This window comes from Haliaeetus albicilla, chromosome 10 (genome assembly GCF_947461875.1).
Source record: "Haliaeetus albicilla chromosome 10, bHalAlb1.1, whole genome shotgun sequence".
Classification (NCBI taxonomy): Eukaryota; Metazoa; Chordata; class Aves; order Accipitriformes; family Accipitridae; genus Haliaeetus; species Haliaeetus albicilla.
This window is the reverse complement of record NC_091492.1, coordinates 36,355,078-36,379,088: the sequence shown is the minus strand read 5'-3', so window position 1 is coordinate 36,379,088 and position 24,011 is coordinate 36,355,078. Positions and strand designations below refer to the sequence as shown.

At 43.5% G+C, this 24,011-nt stretch overlaps 1 protein-coding gene across 2 annotated transcripts in view; it reads left to right on the top strand.

Moving 5' to 3' along the window:
- The window catches only part of LOC104321760 (uncharacterized), a 34,649-nt gene extending 11,340 nt beyond the window's left edge, over positions 1-23,309 (top strand). For both annotated transcript variants that reach the window (XM_069794978.1, XM_069794979.1), the window contains exons 2-7: positions 7,074-8,068; positions 14,341-14,392; positions 14,493-14,595; positions 15,626-15,789; positions 19,760-20,005; positions 20,612-23,309. In XM_069794978.1, the coding sequence (XP_069651079.1) occupies positions 7,074-8,068; positions 14,341-14,392; positions 14,493-14,595; positions 15,626-15,789; positions 19,760-20,005; positions 20,612-21,349 (2,298 nt within the window). In that variant the 3' untranslated portion in view covers positions 21,350-23,309. The remainder of the gene's footprint in view (positions 1-7,073; positions 8,069-14,340; positions 14,393-14,492; positions 14,596-15,625; positions 15,790-19,759; positions 20,006-20,611) is intronic.
- The last annotated feature ends 702 nt before the right edge of the window (positions 23,310-24,011 follow it).

Sequence of the window (24,011 nt, the reverse complement as noted above, 5' to 3'; positions counted from 1 at the left end):
AATTGATGAGAACTCTTTTTGAGATCGATCGGAAAAAAATCACGATTAAGGACTGGAAAAAGGAGACAGAGAAAACTCTCTCCTAATAACTAAGCAAAGTGTCGGCAATTTTTGTTATACTCCGTCAGTCCCATGTCCTGATCTACTTCTGCTGGGTCTGCTACTTTCAAGCATCCAGAGATACTTGAAGAGTTGCCCTAGTATGGGATGAAAGAGTCTCCTTTTGCTGTTGCCTCATGCTTTAAACAGCAAAGGCAATTTGGTGGAGGGGGAAATGGTGATTCCAAGGCACTTCCAGGAATTCTTGTACTGCCAGGTGGAAAAATAGGTTAGATGTGCTGCTGCTATATCTAGTTAATGCTAATGAAAGAAAATAAACCTTGCATGCAAAGATGAGCTGAAAATGCAAAAGTAAGTAGAGCGCTAATTTTATAAAGTCTCTGATTAACTTTGTCCTCCACTTGGAAAAAGTCCTACCAGCTTTGATCTCTAGATCAGTCAGCTAGTGAAGTAAATGTGGTCACTTCTTAAACTAACAGACTGGAGTTTTATATCTTACTCTTGGGATAGTCTTTCCTCAGATCCTGTATTTGATGAGCATCCAAAAAGCTCAGTCTTCCCTAACTTGGAAATACTGTGAGAGGAGAACTTGGGGCTTTTGCTGGGAACCACAAGAATTATATTTCTGGTAGCTTTGCAGCTAGTTCCAGCCACGTCAGCAAGTAAAGACTTGTCTATATTTTGTTTTTCCCCCTTAAGCTGGGATTATGGAATGACCACATTCCCTTTTTCCTTCTCCTTTTCTTTTTAAACCCTAAGTTTAGCATTTTCTTTCTGCTCTGGCTGAAAGTTTGGGCCACTTCATATTTCATCCCAGGTGGTTGGCTCTGTTCAAACGTCCTCATGAGTCCGAGCGATCTTTAACTCGGAGTGAATCTCCTGTGTTTGGAGGGGAGAAGTAACCCAGGTACCATACGTCACCCTGCATGTTTTGAGCAATTGCAAAGATGTTGGTGGAGCCAGAGTTTTAAAAAGGTCCCTGGGGCAGAGTAAAACGTGAAGGAGCTGGTGAGGTAGTCTCAAAGCGTTGCCAAATCTTTGAAAGAGATACACATGTGCGTGCATGTGCGCACATAAGATGTTTTTAATTTTGGAGGGGTGAGGGATCCTAAATAAAGCTTGCTGGATTTTCACCCCACTGGTACTATGGTGAGCTCAGATGGCTAAATTTAGTCATCCAGACTGAACAATCTTGGATGCTAAGACTGCATCCATCTCTGTCCAGAAACTAATTGCATACCCCTGTAGCTGCTGTTGAATCAGAATCAGCTGTAGTCTGACAAGATAAGGCTACTATAGAACTGCCATATACTGCCTGCAGTCCTGTTCTGGCACCAGGTAGCTGCAGTGGATTTTGTTCTTTAAATGAAGCAAAAAAAAAAAAAAAATCTACCTGGGGAGGGGTTCCTACTCTTAAAAAAAAAAAAAAGAGTAAAGGATCATTTATGTCATGGGGCTATTTTACAGGAAGGGACAAAACGTAAAAGAATCTTTCAGTCAAAATCACAGGATCATAACCAGGTATTTTGACTTCAGAGTGATTTTTTTGAAGGCCCTAAGGTCTGTGTAAATAGCTTCTATCCTCACTATCCTATTCATTCCTTACTCTAGTATTAAATCTTTCTACTACAGTCTTCAAGCAAAGACCAAAACACCCTTTAACTTGGATAAGGAGATAATACACGTCTGTTCCTGAAAAGAATAATAAATGCAGCACGTCTTAAATGTTCAGTCAGTTTGAAATATAGTGGATTATTCCTTCTCTGTCATCTCTAAAAAGAAGTGGAAGTGACATTTTTAAGTCTGCCTGAAACTGGAAATACGTGTGAGAAATGCACAGAAGCCGAGATGTGCATAAGGCATTAACGAGGGCAAACTAGGTTATGGTCTTTGCACATCATTTCCTTGCAAGCCTGCAACTGGGTATCTCTATTAAGTGTGTGGCTTGGCCCCTGAGGATGTCTTGGAAATTTAGTGGCTCAGCTATGTGTCTCCAGTTTCCTCTGCTGAGGCTTTCACTCTGACTCTGGGTACGCACTGAAGAGAACTTGCTATTTCTTGGGTGAGTATATTATAAAAGAGAAAGAACTACATTGGACAGGTCCCAAGCCAGAGAATCTGAGATTGTGCTCACAGAGGAATGACAAACATCAAGACAGGATGTCCTCCTTCCTTTTCTTTGAAATAAATACACTTTAAAAATAAACAGTCTTTGGGATGCAGGCAAGACAGCGTCCTCCAGGATTCTGCAAACAGCGGCTCCTTGTAACCAGCATTAACATGAATGAAGAAAATTTATCGCTACTTCACCTTTTTGAGCTTCAGCAAAAACAATGAGCACAAATGGGCTGAGGGTTTTCCTAGCCAGGATCTTGCATCACTTTGTTTCCACTTCTCTTCAGCAGGGCTTATGTCTTCACAAGCTAAACCGCATGGTCATGTCACCTTCTCTTACCAGCTACATGTCACAGCATCCTCCCCACATTCCCTCTGGGCTCCCAGCATCACCTCATGCCAGAAGCATTTCTCTCTTGGAGGCAGGACACAGAAGCTTGAGAAACTGAGTCCTGCCTGCTTCTAGTGATTCAGGCAGAGGCTGGTACCCATCACTGAAGAGCGCTCGTGGGCCAGCGAGAGGCTGCCACAACTTGCCACTCATGGCTTCTTGCAAGACCCTCCTGCGGGTTTTGAGTGTGGCTTCGCTCTGGTGGAAGCAGCCAGGAGGGTCTCCTGGCTCTGTTGTAAGGTGCCACAACAACTTGTCCTGTCCTGCCAAAATGAGGAGCTTGCTTCTGTGCATGCCTCTGATCTAGCTCTAGTCTGGTGCCTTTTTTGGCAGTAACTGTGATTAAAGAAAGGGTGCTAATTAAATTGTTCTAGTAGTGAGTGGGATTCCCTTAGAATGTGTTGATTCCCTGACAATGTTCCTACTGGAACAATGCAGAAGCTCCAGGGCTACGTTAGTAGGTGTTGTGCGAGTGGAGAGCAGAGTCGAGGGTTATATTACTCAGATGATGGGAACTACTCTTTCCTGTGCATATACTTGGCTGGGCCTTACAATAAACTCCCATCTGGCCAAAACAATTATTCTCCCCCTTTCCTGCATGGGAATTCTGCTCTTTATCAGTGCCACGTGCTTCTCAAGAGCTCTTTGGTGTAGTGTCCAGTTTGAAGAAATCACATGCTGGCTTTGTGGTGCACCCCTACGTATCAAGGGCTTGCTCCTTCTTTGGGCGGTGGTGCTCCTCAGGAAGCAGACGCTGGTGTCTGTGGTGAGATTTCTGAACAATGGCTTGCAGTCACTTGTGGCCACATCTCTTCCAACCCACCATAGCTTTGCGCTTAAGAAAAACTCCCGGGCTCTCTACAACCGCATCGCGCGTGGCTTTGTTGCAAACCTACGCTTCGGAGGGCAGCGGAGCATTCGTCCCACCATCGGGGCACCGCTGCCAGAATCACCTAGGAGGGACTAGCACAAGGTCCCCCTTGTACTCCTTACCCCTGTGTTTCCTGGTGCAGAGGCCTTGTAACGCCTTACATACGTGTATCTTAATTAAGTAGCTCAAAGCTGATGCCAATATTAACTACTCATTTCTAGAGAGTCCAAATGTCAGCACAGGAGGAGGTAAGTGGATGACAATGGGGCATTTTTTAGTAATGGGCGTAGATTTAAGCTTCTGAGTGGGCTGTGTAGTGTGAAAAGGGGAAATGCAATGTCTTGGCATGTTCTGAAATATCCAACCATTGTGGTTTTGGCCAAGAAGCAATAGCTGAGATTTGAGTAACTTCTCTGCAACCTACTAAATGCTGTTCCCCAGTTACCCTAATTCAGAAGGCAGGTAGGGTATGTCTGACCACAGCAGGCTGGAGGTTCAGTTCAGCACAACTGTTTTAAACATTTGGGACTCCTAGTCAGAGTGGGAAGTACTGAAAAGCAGATGAACAGGACTGGTAATCTGGTTCTCCCTGCTCATAATTGACCTAATTGGTGTGGGCATATATCAAGTGTTGTTTTTAAAAAAACAACCACCTATCATTTGCAAAGATTAAAAATGTGCCAGATTTTTTGCATGCCTCTGTCAAAAGCCCACAAGTCTATAACTTGCTGCAGAAGGGAACATCTGTGTCTAATTGATGAAACTCAGCTTTCATAAAGGATGATTCGAATGAACTAAACAGTTTTGTCAGTCATTCAGTTGTGGATTATAAATTAATCAGAAATCCTTCCCCTGCCCCCTCGGATCTGTCTTGCATTTCCTGTCCCTTGTGGGTTTTTTTTCCTGGTCTCAGAGCAAGCCCTGAATCTTTTTGGTCTCCCAAGCCGTAATAAATGAACAATCCCCTCGCTGCTGTGACCTTTCAGCCCGATTTCTGGAATGCACATGTTGCACAAATCCCCCCCCCCGGGGTTCGGGGATGCAGGGTACCTGTTGGGATTCAGCTAGGTATTGCAGCCAACTGGCGGCTACATGGCTTGTAGGGGAACAAGAGGCATTTGAATCTGAGACTCCTTGGATGTATGCAGTCTGCAAGGTATTTCTTTCCAAATGATGACAGATTCAAGTGAAAATGAAGGCAGGAAAGGGAGCCTATCCTGAGAGCGGGGGCGAGGGATTTATGGGGGGGTGCACTTACCCATTCAGCACTTTGGTGATTAATCCCACAAAATCCACCGAACTGATGGCTGCTGCTTTTGGGTGTTAACAAAGTCTTCTGGTAGTAGAGGTGGGGCTGTGAACGCCTCCAAGCGCCTTCTCAGTGTCTGAAAAAAGGCAACTAGATCAGTTCACATATTCCTCAAAATAAAATCTCAACCCTCAATCATTGCTAATTTAAGGAGGTTCGGGCCAATCTGTAATCCTCCCACATCCAGGAGTACCACCCTGCAATAGCAGCAGTTCTGGTGCACATTCTGGCTCCAAAACTGAGTACATATTTTAGTTGAAAAGTTAGGCATTATTTACTGTTTCTTGCTATGCAAATATCTTCCTTAAAAGTGAGCTCAAAAGACTAGCATGGGACAAAGGCAAGTCTGCACTGATATTCCATGATGGAGGGAAGGAATATGAGAGAAGTCACAGAAAATCCCTCTTTCCTTCTTCCAAGTGTAGGAGCAATCCTCTCCCTGAGGAGAGGGGAGCATATTCACTGGAAACCAGCTGGCTTTCAGTAAATTCCAGGTGACAACAAATGTATCTGTAGTTCTGATGTGAATTAGCAAATGGATCTAAATGTTAGGATCTGTAGCCTCTTAAATTGCCATAAAAGTTTTGCTATTTTCACCTGCATTTTTACCATGAATTAGCTAATTCAGACTAAACCCCCAAATTTTACCTCCTAGAGAAAAGATCAGTAAATTTCTATTAATTTATTTTGGTATTACATGCTGTGGGACTCCTAAGGCATTAGACAGAGGATAATATGTATTTGGCACATGAATGAGGTTTCTTTTCCACTTGAGACTTCAAGCCATAGTCCAGCCCAGGTGCCTTAAATGAGAAGCCTGTAGTTTATTCCACTATAATTAACATAAGCTTTGATTTAAATGACACTTTTGAAAATCAAAGATTGGGTTTCAAGTTGAATACAGAATACAATTTCTACCCACGTTGCTGTTTTGGTCCTTTTCTATTGCCATCCTGCCATCCACCCTGAAATCACTCAGAATATGAACAGCACCTGCTGGAAAGCAAAGGTCATGGCTTGCAGAACAGGTCTGGCTTTTTGTTATTTACGGGCTTTCAATGTTTGGCATTGCATTTTTTTTTTCTTTCCATTTCAATATAAGCCAAGGGGAGGGACTAAGAGGAAAAAAAAAATCTGGAGTATTTTGATCTTTGTGGCTTTATATGGACTTCATAAGATTTGTTTGTTCTACTGCCAAGCTTCCTTTGTGTTTAAATAGATAACAGACCAAGACGACAAATCATTTCCAATAAAAAAACCCCACCAAACCCAAAGCATTCCCTTTCTTTTCCAATTATTGCTTGTAAACCCATGCTTCTAGACAGGGCTTGTGACCTAAGTACTTCTGACTTATTTTTTCCCCTTTTCAAAAACAATTGCCCAAGGTGCAGACAGGGCTGTGTGCTCTACAAATTTATGAAAGAATCTTGAAAAAAAGGCTCTGAGAGTGTCTTTGGGAGAAGTTAGTTGTAAATATGATGCATGAAAGCAGCCTCATGTACCTTTAGAGAAGCTGCAGCACGGTAGTTAGTGCCACCATTTATGGACTTCCTTCCTCTTTGGAGACTGAAGGCTATTTATGGAGAAAGAAGAAATAGCAAATTTCACATGGGACTGCCGCTGTGTTATGTAAATTGCATGTTGATTGCTAGTTTACTAGTGAGAGCTGGTATCTGCTATCACTATTTTGAGAGGCTTTGCATTTGAAGCAGAGACAATTTACCCAATCAAAACCACCTAGATTTTACTGCTTATTAAAGTAGATAAGGCTGAATGTCTTTGAAACAGAAGATGAGTTGGATGGATGAATCACGGGTAATCATCAATGCAAGTTGGTTGGTTTTTTTTTTACATTAAAAAAATGTTTTTGTAATGAAAATAACACAGAGTTCAAGATGCTGTGGTGACAGTTTTCTTTAGCTTCCTGAGATTTTTATCACACAACCAGCTGTTTAGGACAATGCATTTGTGTGGTCAACAAGTTGTATGTTAGCCAACAGCTGAAATGGATGCTACTGTGATCAGTAGTAGAAAGTGAGAATTATGTGAATTACTCATCTGAGTTATATTTCTGTGGAGGCTGGTTGGTCAGTATACACTTCCATAGTCCCCAGGAGTAGCTTTCTGTGTTAGGCATATTAGATTAATGCTCCGAATGGGAAAGTAGAAGATAGACTTGTACAAGCTTAACAAATTCCCCTTTCTTGAGGCGATCTTATACCAGTCCCTGAAGGGAAAGAAAATAGGTGGACCTTCAGTAGGTCTAGCAGACTGCATCCTGAATACAATCTCTAGCAAGATGTAAGCGTATTTGTTTTATTTCCCAGGTGTATTACTCCTGTGGTGCAGTGGTGGAATCGATGGAAAGAGGCCTGATTTTATCACCAGGTTTTCCAAACAACTACTACGCAGGGACACACTGCGTTTGGCAATTTTTCATCCCCATGAGAACCCATCTTATCTTGGAAATTTTTGACTTTGACATTTTTGAGAGCTCTAGTGAAACTCCAGCCCCCTGGGATGGCTTTTCAGCCCCTACTAAAACAGGAAATAAGGACATGCCTTCTCTTGAGCAAAACCTTGACTTGGCTCTCCGTACTACAAACCCCCCTCTCCAGACCTGGATGTCAAAGGTGGCTCAGAATCTGAGCAGCACAAGAGATCAGTCAAAGGACCTTGCTAGTCACCTGGATGAACTTCCAGGAACCGCCTCAAAAAAAGAGGAAGCCAAACAAGCATCTGAAGAAAACCAGTCGAAGCAGATGAAGGAACCCAAAGTGATTACCAAGGCTCAAACAGAAGAGCTGCCATTCCCTGTGGCTGGTAGTGCCACAACGGAGAGGCAAAATACCAGTGGCCTGGAAACAGAAGAAGATTTGAAAGAAAAAATCTTGCTTGCCCACCTAGCTGCTAGTGAGAGAGATGAAGTTACAGTAGAGAGCTGGACTCTTCCCACAACAGTATTGCCCGTGGAAATCTCCTCTAGCCCACAGCCAGCAGTGGATGTCTGTCCCCATGATGTACTTTATGTTTCTGATCTCATCACATTTTCCTCTCGCTTCTGTGGACCAAATTCACCTTTAAACAAGACCTTGGTCTTTGGTTCATCTCTGGAAATGGTTGAGGTTATCATGGAACTGATCACCACCACAGACCGGGGCCGAGGCTTTGCAATGCTCTTTGAATACAAGAACATCACCGAACCTACCACTGTAGATGCTGTGAGGCAGGAGAGAAAGGAAAACATGATGATGCTGGCAATTATAACAGGGATTGTCTTCTTTGCGCTTGCTTTGCTCTCTGCCCTCTGTGTAGCTTGCAGGTAAGATGATGCATATCTGAGCCTTTGAAGCATGTGATATTATCCATACAGGAAAAAGACCAGAAAACAAAATTGCGTTTCCTTTGCTCTGCTCATGCTTGCTGTCCCTTAAATGTAGTAAAGTGTGTGGATACAGAGGAGATCAATGCCAGTCACTGCTCCTGCCTTAGGCTCCTCGGTTTTCTTTCCTAGTTCTACAGCTCCTGTGCCTCCAATTGATTTTCTTTTTCCTGCAGAAATACCTGAAGGGTATACAGAACAGAAAGATCATCCTTCCCCGACTCTCCTGAGCAGGCTGAGCTGACAGCTACTGCGTCTTTTCACAGCAATTCCACAGTTTGACTAACCATCACTAACGCTCTGCAGAAAAGTAAATAGTAACAAAAGTATTACCACTTTGAATTAAGGTTAAGTAATATTTTCCAGTCTGTAGCATGTTTTATCCAAGGGACTGTGCAGACATTTTAATGCCATTGCACTTCATGCATTAAGCAGTCATCTGCACGTCCCTTTGACTGCTAGGGAAGAGCTGAGAGCCTTGCTGCAGTACCTGCGATTGTCCCCAAACGTCATCTGGAATGACACGGATCAAGTGAGCTGATGGTCAGGCTGCGTTGCTGATTTCCAGGTCCTGATGCCAACTAGTTCAATGGCTAAAACCAGCCAGTGACAAAAGCATACCTCTCCAGGCAATTGCTTTTATTTTATATATTTCTTTTCTCTATATCCATCAGGAGGAAGCTTCTCCCCCCCCCAGCATATGTTTGCATTTTTCTTACTAAGTCCCTAGTGAATTTTTGTAGAAACAGTGATTTATTTTTTTTCCTTCCAACAAATTCAAAACAGAGCCCAAGCTCCCCAGGTTTTTGTCAAAACAAACAGTATTTTTCAAACATTTTGACTTCAATGAAAACATCAGGTAAACTGAAACAAACACTGTCCCTTGCAGGGCTCCGCTGTGGTGACTGGATATTAGTAACAGCATTCATTTCCCATGGCAGCGTGCAACTGGTCTGTCTTCTCTCTTGCTGCATGCCCTGCCTCATCCCTTGTGCATCCTCCAACCCAAAAGGTCTCAGGATTGCCCAGCCACTCCTAGTCACTGAGGTTAATTTGATGGAGGGACTCTGTTTTCCTCGTCCTTTTGGAGGCTGCGTTTCTAGCTCTTGCTGAATAAATACAAAATATAGGCCATCATACTGGGTATATGAGAACGTGGGCAAGGTGGTGAAGCTTAAATATAATCTCTCTTGCTGTATGTAGAAATTTCTGCTTTCAGGGTCTGAGCTTTTCGTAGTTGTAAGAGTTAAACTTGCATATGTTACATCTAACTAACCTTTTTCCTTTTTAAAGAGCTTGCAGAACACTAATTTAGACCACAATTTTTTGCTAGCTCTAAAGGAAAACGGCTGGCGGAAAATGTCTTCCAGATACCAAATACTTTATTTTTATACCCTTGCCAATCTTCAAAAGAGACAGAAGCATGCTCCCTTCACTATGGCAGCAGTCTGGGCTGATACACATGTTGAGTAGGCTGCTCTTGCTCCATTACCCCTCTTTAATTTCACTGTAACTATCCGTGAAGCAGAGTATTATTCAACCCAAAAAGTACACTGGCAATCTGAGATTTTACTGGCTGAAGTTTAGTCTGTGTAGCCTGTTTAGAAAGTCAGGCCATGCTGCTCAGATGCTCAGTTTGGCTTTTTGCTTGTTAGATGTTTACAAAATAAAGTAATATTCTGCTCTTGGTGACCAACAGAGAAAAAACTGAAGGCATTTTTTTCCCCTCACACAAATGTTTGTATGTTCTGGTCACCGTGAATACATCCTACCAGGGGTCCTATAGTGCAGGACCAGGGTTAGACTCACTTCTTTTAACACTGGCATTTACGCCTTTTCATTGCTTTATGACTCTTTTTTTAAAGGAAGATATACCTCAGTCAGCTACTGACTGTATATAAATAGAAACTATCCCTAGTCCTTTAGCCTCTTGAAAGGCCATTTACTATCCCAGCTGCCTATATTCCCTGCATGCTATTCCAGTGAGGCCTTGGTCACAATACTTTATTTCTTGTCAGACTTAAAGTATTTAAGTGAGATCTGACACATGTGGAAGTGATGCCACGACCTGTGCTGAGTAACCTCGCTTCTATTGCACTGGAAGAGTCTTTTTTTCTTTTTTTTTTTTTTCCTCTTTACGGGGCTAACTGCTTTGATGATATTGGTCTCTGGCCTCAGAGCCACTGGCGCTGGTTGGAGCTTGCCTATACTTCCCAGCTGTGGGTTTTTAATGCAGCTCAGAATAAGACTGTGGAGGCCATTAAGCACATCTAAACTTCTTTCAGTTTCACCCACCAAGCTCTATTTTATGTTTCTTGCCCTAAATAGGGGCTTGAAATCACGTGTATTAGCCACAGCCCATTCTCCTTGCAGAAAGTGTCAGGATGGCAAGGGGTGGGCTGAGGAGGGGAGAAATGAAGACGCTTTACAATGCAGCACGCTCAGAAACGCGACCAGCTTTCTGAGGCATGGTAATACTTGTTCTGGCTGGAGCGTGCCATTGCAAAGGATGCTAATAGTAACCTTCAAGCTCTTGGCCTCGTAAACTTGCCTTCTACTTTTCTCTTCGTACTTTACTCATTCCTCCGGTACCAGGTTTAGCCGTATTTTTTTCCCGTTTCTATCTGCTGCTCTTGCTCAGCTAAAAGTAGCAGGCTTTGCCTCGCCAGGGGTAGAAATGGCCGAGGATGGGCTTGGCACCTACTGCCACTCCAATGCACCAAGTCGTCAGCAGTGTCTGCTCGGGCTCATTGCATTCAGCCAGGGCAAAGCTCTCTGGGGAAACTCCAAGTCTCTGCCACACTGCAGCTTTTGTTTGCTGTTTGGGGAGGGAATGAAAGCTTCAGTTGTTAGTTGGCCAATAATTCTAATTACTTTTGGCCATGAGGCCTGGCTCGAGTAATGGGGTATTTTTTATTTTCTTTCCCAAGCCCCAAGAACAACAGACTTGTCCACCTTATTTAATTTTAATCCTGTCCAATGCAGTCAGACTTTTGCTCGATGGTTGCAACCCATGGATTGCAACTGCATTTTACACCTGCATAGCCTGCCAATGACCTGTTTCCAATTACAACCCCCTCCGTGTACAGCTATTTCATGAAGTCATCATGCGCTGCCATCTCTCTCCATGCAAGCTGCCCTGCCAGTCACTGCCTGCAGCCTGACCATCACCTGGGGGCGAAACTTTTCCTTGGTCATATAATGCCCTCCTAGAGAATCCTTGTCACTTCTAAACCAGATCTTTCCTCTGCCATCCGCATGTTAGGCACAACCCAGAAACCCATCCCTGTCTGTTGGAGCCGTGTCCTCCATTTCTGTCCCTCCACACATCAGTCTGGTTTAGTTAGAGACCTAAGCCAGCTAGACCTGCCTGCTGGGGTCAATTTTCATAAAGCTTCCAACAGACTTGAATTTTTTGGTTTACTTGAGAAGTTTGAAGCAACTTTAAAAAAAAAAAAAGACTTCTTTTAAATGATGGAAACTGGTGTATTTGGACATTGGTTGTTTTATATCCATGAGCTGCGTGCTGATGTAAATCGCTGGTCTCCTTGGTGGCAAGATACTGCAGCATGCCACGGGAGATATAGCCCAATTGAAGAATGCGCTAAAGAAAGACTAAGAAAGATCCCCAGTCCTGCAAACTAGCGCATCTCTCCAGGCACTACGGCAGCAGCTCTGAATAGAAGAAGAAAAAAAAAAATCTCAAGTTTCCACCAAAATTGTTGGCCGAATCTAGAAACTCTTACACTTTGTGTGTGTTGGTTTTTAACAGTAAATCAAATTGTTCAGTGGAAATCAGACATTCAATACCCAAGTGTGGTGAGGGAAGAAAAAGTTAAAATGGGGACATTTCAGCTAGTTACCATTTTTTAAACCTAAGTTAAACTTTGGAAGAACAGGACTCTTCCTTCTCTTATTCCCCCTTATTCTACCGTACTTGAACGGAAAACATCTTTGCCGGGGCACCTTACTCTCTCTTTGGTTCATGCTGCCAAACTGCAGTGTGGATTTCAAGGTAGTTACAGTGCCTGCTAAATATCATAGAGCACAACATTTATAAAGAAAGGCAAGGAAAGGAGCCAAATGGGTGTAAGGTATTTCAGTTTCTTAATGCAGAACTTGCCCTGACTATCCATAGTTTATCATAGCTGTCAGTTGCTGAGACTTTTAAAATTGTTATTTCATCTTTTCAGCTTTGTCCCAGAGAATATGAGTATCTTATAAGCGGGACAGCTGTATACAAGAATCCGAGGAACAAATTTTTGTGTTTCTGAGAACTTGAACATTTTGTTTGTTAAGTCATGCTAAAAGTTCAAATAACAAACCCAAAAGCGAGACCATCCAGATAACTAAAAAGTCTGTGCCAATGCCAAAAGTTGCCAATGCTTGATGTTCAGTGTGGAAGAAATATGTGCTAAGTTGTATTTTCTTAGACAAGAACATTTCATTTGTGCTCTTTAATCCCTGGGTGGGAATATTTTAACAAACTTGCTTGTAACTTGCCAGTTATTTGAAACAAGAATATTTCATAGGAGTATATCAGATTTGATTAAATTTTTGTCATGGGTTTTGGCAGGAAAGAGCCGGGAAGAGGGGAAGAGATTAGAAAAATGAATGCAATGTGGAGAATGCAGGGTATTACAGACAGTTCTCCCACCATCTACCTGAATGTCTTGACCGCCACGCTAATTCACTATTTTGGGGCATGTTTTGCCAGGTCACTCCTGCTGAAATGGTTCTCATGCCCAATAAGAGCTTCTGGTGTGTGTGAGGGGAATATTTACATACACATTTTCCACTCGGAAGTGTTTCTTATTTGGTTTGATCTTGCTTGATAAAGCAACATGACTCCTGCTTGGAAGCCTTTCCCTGCTCCCCCTCCCGGAATCAGTGCATTAAGGAAGAGCCTTCCCTGCTTTAGCCCCGAGTTCCCCCGAGAAGCCCAAGCGGTGGCCGATGCCATTGTGCCTCCTGGAGTAACAGCTATCCGTCTGGATGTCTTCTGGATTACATTCTCAAGTGCCAACTCGCTCTCCTCTTTTTCTGTAGTCTTCTCTGTATTCACTAGGAATAGCGCTGGGGGCACGTCATGGGGGTTTTTTTCCTCCCTCAATTCACTTGTCAGTCAATAAGCATTTTTTAAGAGATCCAATGATACGGTGAAGGAATGAAACCCACCATGCCCGAGATGGAGCAGACACTGGCTCCCAGCCAGCCTCATCAGGTGGCCTCTGAGCCCCCATTCTTAAAAACAAACAGGAACAAAATGGTGACTGGAAACTTGAAATCTTGGCTTCAGCCCATCACTACCAAAAAACACTTGCATGGAGGAGATTAAATGCCTTAAAACAAACCACCCCCCCCAACAAGAAGAGGAAAAATGCCAGCCAACAGCACAGATAGTAGGGAAAACAGTTAACATGGGTCACATCCTATCTGGTCAGTACCTTGATGCTCCCATGTGTCTCTGCAGTGTCCCATGGAGAACTGCTGTACACAAAGACAAAATACACTTGCTTCGGTCATCAGCACGTTCATTACTGCCAGCCTTTCTTTGTGACATATTTAAGTCTTATTCACCCCAAAGTAAGTAAGACTAGTTGTTTCATAACCTCAGTTTTAGTAAAAATGTGAAAAAAACGGTTAAGAACCTGCTTTTGTCTCCCTTCAGCCAAGAGGCATGTTTACCCAGTAATCATCTGCCATAGCGCTGTCTTTCAATAAAATGTTCATACAAATGAACAACATCTGATGCTCTCTGCTTGCTAAATATAATCCAGCATGCAATATTGGCTACGCAGATGAAATATTCTGTTCTAATGGGATAAGAAGGATGTGACTGCCCAGACCAAAGGCAGGGTTTCAGTCCTGCTATGTAGTTACTGACGTGAGAGCGCGGCCGGCGGAGGGGAGCCTGGTGGGACTTGGCAGAGGTCTGAACTCTCTTCCTGCTTTTGCAGTGATCATGGCAAGAAGATGACAGGTCCTTCTCTTCTTCAGCTGACTTTCCACTACATGAGCATATTGTTTTCTGCCCTGGCCTACAGGCCTTGTTGCCCTGAGTCTTGGCAGGTATTTTGGATGCTCCTGTAGGCAGGAGAGCTCATAACCTGCTGGGTCCCCCTCGCAGGATGAGCACAGCTGAGACCTTCCCTTCTGTGGATCTTTAACTCACTCGTGGGCTTGTTGTTGTTGCTGTCTCTCCTTTTCAGGCAGAGAACGTGCCCCAAAAGGAGCTCATCCAACGCATGCAGTGACCAGGAGGTTAGTGCTAATGGCTTCAGCAATTTCTGTTTCTCTCTTTCATATTGGCTGTTGCACTGTTTATCTGACGATGTTTACTGGGGCATATTCTGAGTTGTAGAACGGGATCCAGAACTCCGCCGTCGATATCAATGAGCTCCAGCTGGTGGTGCCAAGTCGGCAGAATGAAAACAACAACCACTCTGTCAGCCGGGAGCAGGCGGGTAAGCACGGGGCAGCAGCGGGAGCAGGTCAGGGCACCCTGTAGCCCTGGGCCAGTTAATCAGATCATTTCTTCCTTGCAGTCCTCCTCACTGTCTCGCCCATGCACAGCTGGAGAGCCACTTCACAGCAGAAAGCCTTTGTTGTGGGAACTACTCCTTGCTGCTCTCCCCCCTCGCCGGTAGGGTAATTCCCCTGGCAAGGACCATGCGCAAGCACAGTTCCAGGACGCTGCCAACAAAAGCTGTCATAGCACATGGCATTGCAGAGACACTGGGTTAGCAGAGCAAACGTGTCAGGTTCAGGCTGCTACAAACAACTTACAAAGATCCATAAATTGCGGAGGAGTGTCACCTGCCCTGCGCCTGACCTTGTCCAGAAAGGATGGGGTTTTACGATGCTTACGGTGGCTTTGGACACCTGAGACTCCTGGAGCTGACTTTTTCTGAAAAGCTTTATGGAACGGGACTGCTTTAGATGACATTTACTTCACAGCGTGTTTCGAGAACAAGAGACCCCCAGCCGAGCTGCACATAATGTCACTTGCTGCAATTTTAAGTCACAACACATGAATTGTATCGGTGCCCCTTTTGGTTGGTGAAGGCCAACAGGGAGCTACTTCATGTTGTGTTGCTACACACCATTAGTTTCCCACTAAACCACCAGCCATTACACACAGCTCTCACAAGGATATCTTCCTAAAAAACTAATTCTGTGCTCCCAGCCATGACAATTTCTGATCTGCTGCACAGCCTTGTGCGTTTAGTATGAGGGATTTCAGTTTGGGTCTGTCTTTATTAGAAAGCAGACCCAAGGGTGCTCCTCCCCTCCCCTTTTGTTTTGTTTTTAAAAGCTCGCAGTTTCAGGAGACCAAACTGTTGGCTTGAATTTTGTTCTGGCTGGTGCGACAGACAGCCAAAGCCTGCTCTAGATCATCTGGGGAGAGAGGGAGGAGGGTTTGTTATGGAGGAGTTGGGAACAGCTGTTTTGCACTCTGGCAAGCAGTCTTTACCGATTTTCTTCTTTTCTCAGTCACTTCCTGCAGAGGCAGCACAGAACGGTCTCCTCAGGACACTGACCCAGATGTGCCCTCCTCCATATCCGCAGTGACCACTGAGACTGGGAGCGATGAAGTGTTTATCATTTCTGCTGGACCCGGGGCCAGTGGGCTGAGCTTTACCACCTACAGAATACAGGTAGGAATGCTCTTTGGCATCTCTAGGAAGCCACGGGATGTCCCTTCTGGGCAGCACTTGTCATATCTGTCCATTTCTGCTTACTGCCCACTTTGCAAGAAAGTTAGTGACTAAGCCAGGCGGTTCTAACCCTCAAGCTGAGCTGCCATCAAATGCCGTGGGCTGTGATCCCCCGAGCCAGTATCTTGCCAGCTTTGAGAAGAGCAAGTGCAGAAGTCTACCTTGGATCTGATAGGCGATAATGCAGAGGTCTGCCAGCGGGCGGTAGGACCAGCTCTCAGAAATACGTTAATTGGCAATGATGATGTTCCATTAAAGACATCACTTGTAGCAACCGAAGGACCTGGGAATCAGACCTGCTCCTACCCACCACTACCAAGTGGTCAGGGAAGTTACTCAGCTCCTCAGCTTGTCAGAAAGCTATTTAACTATCTCACCAGGCTGATGTGAAAATTTACAGTGTATGCTCAAAAAAAAAATAAATCAAGTACTTTAGGTGAAAGCACTGGGGTCCTTTCAAATACACACACAGAAACCTGAATCAGTTCAGTAAAGTTCTCTCCTGTTTTAGCTCTTTCCCCTACACTCCTGGTCAATTGACTGTTCAGAAACAGATGATAGCTCAGAAGTGTCAGGCCTGGCTGCCACCTCTTCAACGTTGAGCATAGTCCCTGACAGAGCACATCCATTACAAGTCTGTGTTAAAGCCTTTCCCAGGTCAATACTCTCCTCTCGCAGTGCCCTCTCTCTTTTTCCCCACAAGAGGAGGAAAAAAACCAGCACAAGGAGCTCACATGCCCCAGGACAGTCTGTGTAATACTTCTGTCACAATTTACAAAACAAAAGCATTCTGTATCCCTGGACTTGATTAGGAAATTAGCCAGGAGGCCAGGCTGGTCAGGATTTTCCTACACTGGTGTAAGACACACGCTAAGCTTTTCCTTCAGTCGGCCACACTGATTAACAGAAGGAAGGGAAAACAGCTCTGGCGCCTTCCCTTGCCCAAACACGTTACCTTCTGCAGAGCAGGGCACTGTGAGCTGTTTTGGTGCCCAAACTGGGCACCCTTGAACACCTGCACTCCTTGGTCCTTCTTTCCAGTGGAGAGAGCTTCACCTGGTGGCAGTCACATACAAATACAGCTTCTAGGCAGGAGGGAAACCCATTTTCTTTCCTCTTTTCCCCCACTCTAGTCAGAATGGACAAATACACTTAAAGAAAAACATTTCTATTCTGCCATCCTTTCCACAAGCTATCTAGTAGAGAAAATCTATCTATCTATATATAAAAATAAAATATTGAGTGTTGAAACAGTTCTAAGTGACAGTAACCCAAAGAATTAAAGTGATTTACCACATTATTAACTCAGGAGGCATCTCCTTCCCAGTGATGTCCATACTGCACACAAGTGAGTCAATGCTCTCAACCACATCCCTTAAGGAGCAGAAAACCTACCCGGGAAGGGTGGAAGGGCCTTTTTAAAAGCACTGGGTCTTCCCCCACAGCTGAAGACTATCCTCTCCAAGGAGGGTGGAAATTGAGCACAGCAGGCTAATTACAAACCTGCACTCAAACGGGATCTCTTCAGGCCACTTGCGTTACTCAGGGTCACTGGATGTTAAACATAAACATGTTTACAGTTTAATTTCTAAATGTGTATTTTTAGGGTGTAAAATGCAGCTGGTCAGCCAGCTTCTGACTTTAGCCTCTGAGCCCCACAGAGGGTATGGTGCGTAGCTTTTGTGGACCAGCACTAGGCAAGTGGGATGAGTTATCCACTGGAGCGTAGCCACTTTCTTGGCAGGAGCTAAGAAGTTATCCTCATGTGAAAAGACGTGTGAAATCCTGAGCCTTTACGGTACAGTGAATAATGCCATCAGACTCACCTCGCCCCAAATGCTCGACTAGACAAAGCAAGCTATAAGGAGCTTTCATTAAAAAAAAAATCCAGATCTTTTCACTGAGAAATGGTGGCTGGCCACTTGGTCTTGTGCCCCCCAGTAAGTGTGAGCCTCAGCTCTGCTGGGCGGGAGCCAGTGATAAACTGGCTTTTGCTTTTTAGCTTTTAAAACCCATTTGAAGCAATCAATCCCCTGTCAGAAGGCAAGAGCTGGGAGAGCAAACTCACGTCTCTGTACGTGGGCTAGTGAGAGGAAATGGAGGGCAGGATGGCTTTCGGATGGCTTTCAGATGGCTTCTGAGGTGTCCTCCAGGAGGGTCATGGCTTTCTAAGTCCCGTTTGGTTTAAGTCATCGTTCGGCCTTTGGCTAACTTATAACTATGACCTCTGACTTCTATTCAGATATTACAGGTTTCAGATGCAAAGGTTTGAGTAAACAGTATTATCATGGATGTTTAAGAAACATTTTTTGCTAGAACATTTTCAAAAATCTAGAAAATACATTATTCATCTTTGTAGTTACTTCCAGTATATCTCAAAGCCCATGGTTAGCTTTTACACCAGTTTGGAGGTACTTATAATACTACTTGAATAATAAATCCTAAGACTTGAATAATAAATCCTGAAGAGGCTTCTGAGGGGAAGACAGCTGGCTTATAAATTTGTAAATAAAGATTGTTACTTTAATCAAATCTGAGACTAAGAGCTTAATATTGAAACAAACTTATCCAGAGCCTGAAGCCTCTCCCAGCTTCCTGCTGAGATTTTTGTTCTGCTCTAGTAGCTAATTTCTTGCCTCTCTGGCCATCTATTTCCAATATGACATTTTAACTAAATAGTTTCTTTGATTTGCAGAAACTTGGGAGATTCGGTTTCTCAGAAATAACAAATGACAAATTTCTGGTTTCTCAGGACTTTTAAATCCAGGACAGTGTGGGATTTATTTCAGACCCTCTTTAAGGACTATGTAAACTTTGGGAATGTGGATTTTGCATTCTTCTCGTGACAACCATATTCGCACAGCTGAAAATTAAAAATACATATAGAGTTGTGGAACAGGAGGCTTATATAAGTAACAGGTGAAGTATTAGTAAGAATGAAAGGAGATTCATAGGACAGTCAGGGATTCTTTAACTTTTCTGGCTCTAAATGCACATCGACATTAAGGACAAAAATTGTGATTTTAAATGCAACATCAGAACATATTAAGTAAGTATGGAAGAGATCTTTAGAAGTTGTCTAGTTCATTCCCATGTCAGATCAACTCTGCTTATACGCAGAACTGGTGACAATGGTTTAATGTGGTCTCATCTTCCAATGATGCCAATTTTACACCTGTCCGGATGTCTTGTTCTACTGCTAAAGCACATTTTCCACCTGAAAAGAATTTCTTATGTGAAATGAAAATCTCCTTGGCTCCAATCTGGGTCTTGTGCTTCTTGTTCTGTTCACCATAGACAGCAAGAACAGATTATTCCCTTTCTCTTTGTTTTCAGTTCTTTTTATTTTCTTAATTCTTCCCTAATATAGGATAAAGAGCACCACTTACTTCAGTCTTCCCTCCTGAATCATGCATTTTTGAGACTTCTGATTCTCTCGTTGCTTGCTTCTGGATTTCTTTCAGCCCCCTCCAACCCCCTTGAAGTTTTGTTTCCCCAGACAGGCACATCTGGAGCCTTCCAAGAGCCAAGCAGAGTGGAAGAATTATGTTTTACACAATGAAGTTTAGTACTCTGATCTGTCAGAGATCTTCAGTAAAATAAAGCTGTAGATATTTGATGTATTTGGCTAGTGGGAGTGGTAGGACTTTATTTCTTACGTAACTGAGATTTCCCATTTCAGTGTTAAACCTGAAACTGGGGAAACAAGGTAAAACTTTCATCCAGGGAAGCCAGTGAACTTCAGGCAGCACGCTGGAAGAGCAATGAGGAGAAGTTGCATTCCTGTGTCTTGTCGTGTGAAGAGAACCACTGAAGAAATCAGTCTCTTGCACTAACTGCATATTTTTGAAGTGTTTTTGAAACCTTTTGTTGAAAGATGTTGTAAATGATCTTTATTTATTCTTTTCAGGACAAAAACCTAAAAAGAAGTGTCACGAGCCCAGCCTCTGTGTCTGACTGGCTGACTTCTAATCACACAGCCGCAGGAGCAGACGCTGTTGAGAAGGGGGACGTCCAGCTGGAAAATCACTGTCCCAGACAACGCACGTGGAGTGCCCGCACTTTCCACGACTTCCTAGCTCCAATACCACAGCTACAGAAAAAATGGTGTAGCTGGACCACCAACAGTCCCTTCACAAAGCTGGTTGACAACAGTGTAAGTCTTGCAAGGAGGGGGGGATGTGGTGGTTTGTGCCCCAGTACCCCCAGCTGCTCGCTGATGGGACACGTTTTCCCTTGGCCTACTGCTTTGCCTCTCCAACCTGCAATGTATTACACATTTCAGTCCCTCTTGCTTGGTGTATGGGAAGCTCTTTTGCCAAATTATATTGTAATATATTCAGGCTTTCCTGAAGTGCTGAGAAGCCCAGCACTTAGCACCTGGTTAAGAAATGATCCCCAGTCCAGAAAAACATTAAAAGGTGCCTTCAGACTAGATTATCTCATTGAATGTTCTGACATGTACCTTTTTTTCCCCTGGTTATGCCTTAAATTTATTTTAATTGACATATTACTGTTGCATTGCGAGGAATCCGTAAGTGTGGGAGGGATATCTAGGTCTCACTGACTGTAATCGTCAAACCAACAGCTTGTTACAAAGCTAATAGAGGATGTTTCTCCTTTTTTAAGGTAATAACCTAGGTTTTTGCTAAAGAATGCATCTCACCTCTAACATAACAAGGAATTTTAACTTTTAGTTCCCTTGGGATCAAAGTTTCTGCTTTTCATGGCATGTCTACTAATTTATTATTATTTTGTGCAGAGTTTTCCAACAGCTGCAAGATCCCAAGGTGTGCCAACCAGAAAGGTAATCTCAGCCACTGAGATAGAGGGAGCATCAGGGACTGTTTACTCTGATTCATCTGCCAGTAATGCCTCGTACCCCCTCACTCTGTCTGCACAAAGGCAGCGGAAGCTAAGCTCCTGCAATTTGAAGAAATCCAGGTTCGGTAACCCTTATTTTGGATTTTTAGCCAGTTCCCCTGACAGCAAACAGGTGAGGTCCTTAGATCCCTCAAGACACCTAGGGGCAGCATCTCCAGTTAACAGCCAAAGCCCCAAAAATCTTCTGGAGAGCTCCAACCCACTGAAAATCAACTTGGTCAATGGCTCGAAAACAAAGGAGCTTATGGTAGAAACAGATAAAAACAAACCCGTTTTTGTTATTTCCGAAGAAGGGGATGATCAGCAGCCTCTGGTCCTAGCAGAACATCTTAGTCAATGTGGAGATCATCTGTCAGAGCAAAATGCTGTGTATGCTCCAGCTGTGCCAGATAAACAGCCGGTGGTTCTGACTGTTGAGGGGAACAGTTCTGCCAGCTTCACGTCAAATCTTCCCCTTTGGGCAAAATCCCCTAGTTTATACAAAGGTCACGTGAAGGCCCCTGGCCCTTCCAGGGACCAGCAGAGCTTGTCAGTTGGAGATGCTAATGCTACTGAGATCTCACAGAACTGTGATACCCTAGCTGCTCCTACGCTATGCCAAGCTTCAGTCCAGTGATGCCCTCAGAAAGACTGAAACATCAGTTCTCAAAAAACAGAGACGACAGGGGCGTGATCAGAGTGGAAGCTGTGCCAAGCAGTTGAGCGTGGCAGTCACAGATGGATGCAGCTTTGTTAAGAGCGGTCTTTGCTTCGCACCCATTGGGATTGAGATTACGAGGATACCAACCATAGCACAGCATAAATGCCATCTTCCCTTATGCTCGCTAACCTCATCTCTGTTCTGCTGTGTGAGAGTTTGATGTGGTTTATACAAGAAAGCATCCTCTGAGAAGGTACTTCAGACTGCAGAAAACTTTTTCTGGAATGAGAAATGGAAGTCATCTGAGACGGTTACATCGTGGTTTATATCTGAAATGTAAATCAGTCCTCTGTCACTGTGGTATCACTTGAGTCTTTCTGTTGGGAGCTATGAGTTATATTCTGTTTATAGCTATGCCTGTGCAATCCAAGCCTTGCCAAGCCAGGGGTAAGAATTCAATCATGCATGTTTGCGTACAGTTTTGTAAACTTAATTGTAAGCATTTCATAACTTCTGCACTCTAGCACAAAGTTTACCAAGCATTAGCATCTCTAATATTAAAGACCACGATTATCTCGTATCCTAACTCTAGAGAAGTGTACAGACAAGCTGAGCAACCCGATACTTGATGGTAGTTCTATAAAAGTCTGATGTGGCTTTATCTTTGTTAGATCTACATAGGCTTAAACCACCTCAGTCCACTACATTTTTAAGTGACTCCTCATGGCAACAGGAGCATGTGTACAAAAACACTGAAATACTAGGAATAGTCTTCAGCATCCAACACTTGGATATTTGCAGCTGCTCTGATCCTATATCCACCAGCTATTTATTGCTGGTAACGCACATTGACTAGACAACTATTTCCCTTCCTTTAGCAGGCAAGACTTAAAAGACAAAATTAAGTGGGGCAAACTTTCAAGTGCTCACTTTCTTTAGAAATGAACTACCAAGTGGCTGTGCCTCCCTGATTACAAATCCAGGGCATTCAGTGGAGCACTGAACCAAAGGGAAGCCTGCTAGTCCTATTGCCTTTAATAACCCCATCAGTATTTTAATTGCCTCCTGGTGATGTTTTCCTATCTTTGCAAGAGACTCCTGCATGTTCAGCCCATAACTTAGAATTATTTTGCTTTCTTAAGTGAAAGAAATTGCCTATGAAGCTGTATTTTGCAGCTGACACAGCACATTGTTTTAAAGCAATAGTATGTCATAAAACAGGTGTCAGAAAGAAATCTTCTGTACAAGTCTTCCCCTGTATTAGCTACAGTGTGCATCGAGTTATCTTAATCCTTCTGTGTGAAGGCATTGAAGTCTGATTCCTGAAATATTTAACTGAATTATTTATGATTTCACCTGCTACTACAGCTTCCATTTGCCACCTATTAATGTCTGAGATATGCAACACAAGATTGTAGGTTTTCCCGTATATTTTGTGTGTGTGTGTTTACGTGTCAACGTAGACATAGAAGCCTTGCATCCGGTAGCAGTGGAAGCAAAAACGTATATGCCCTTTAGCAGTTGACTCAAAGATGAACAGCAAACAAGTCTCCGCAATTGTTATTACCAGACTGTGTTGAGTAGTTCTGAAGCACAAAAGTCTGGCTCCAAGTTGGGGTTTTTTTGTTGTTGTTGGGGGTTTTTCTTGTGTGGGTTTTTTTTTAATTAACGCTACATGATTCAAAGGGAAGAGTTAATATATTTAAGAAAATATTTAGAAGTCTTCAGCACTCTAATAATAACTTCCACTGCATTAAATTCATGTACATTGTAATTCAGAGTCAATGTTCTGTTACTTATTACATTTCTAAAGATTGAAGTACTAAAATCTACTTTTGAAAAGTATTTGTGTTCAGTTATTGACAATAGCTACATTTGAAGGGCTGGAAAAAGTGGCTTTTTCAATAAAAGCGTGTTTAACTATTCATTTCTACAATGTAATGACACTTATTTTGTTTATTTTGCTGAAAGACTAAGTTGCATGGGCATTGCCTTAGAGCACCAGTACATCACGTGGCGTGCACCAGTACAGCAACCTCCCTAGCAGTTGCTGTAATGGAAAGAGCACAAAAGCTGCTGCATCATTCAGTCAGCAAACGCCCAAGGATTAGATCCTGTTTGATTTCTCCTCAGTAACCTAGTGAGATAATGAGGTGGTTGTTTACACTGACTTCCTCTACTACCTGTCTGTGTAACCAAAAAACAGGTTTTATAAACCTGTGAAGACTGCTGCCAGAGGCTAGTTTCTGTGGGAGTGCGGATTTCCTTTCCTATACTGCTTACCTTAGTGCTGTGTACCTCTTCCACCCTTGCCTCCGGTAGCAGTACAGAGCCAATTAGACACGAGGCACTAAATCAGGTTATCGTATATTCATCATGGACTACAGAAATAGGTATTTTGAGAGAGGCCCTCCTCTTGAAGAATATGCAATATTGAACAACGCTGCTTATTCTCAGAACAGACGTAGCTGACATACCAAACTATTCAAAGGTGATGTCTTCTGCCACTAGAAGATACTGAAGCCTAATGCCTAACTGGTGCATGCTGCAGGTACACAAAGACCTTCCCCTCGCTCTTGGTCAGCCCCGAAGAGCCAGGACTACAACATATGGGAGACTTACCTTAAGTTCCCGACTT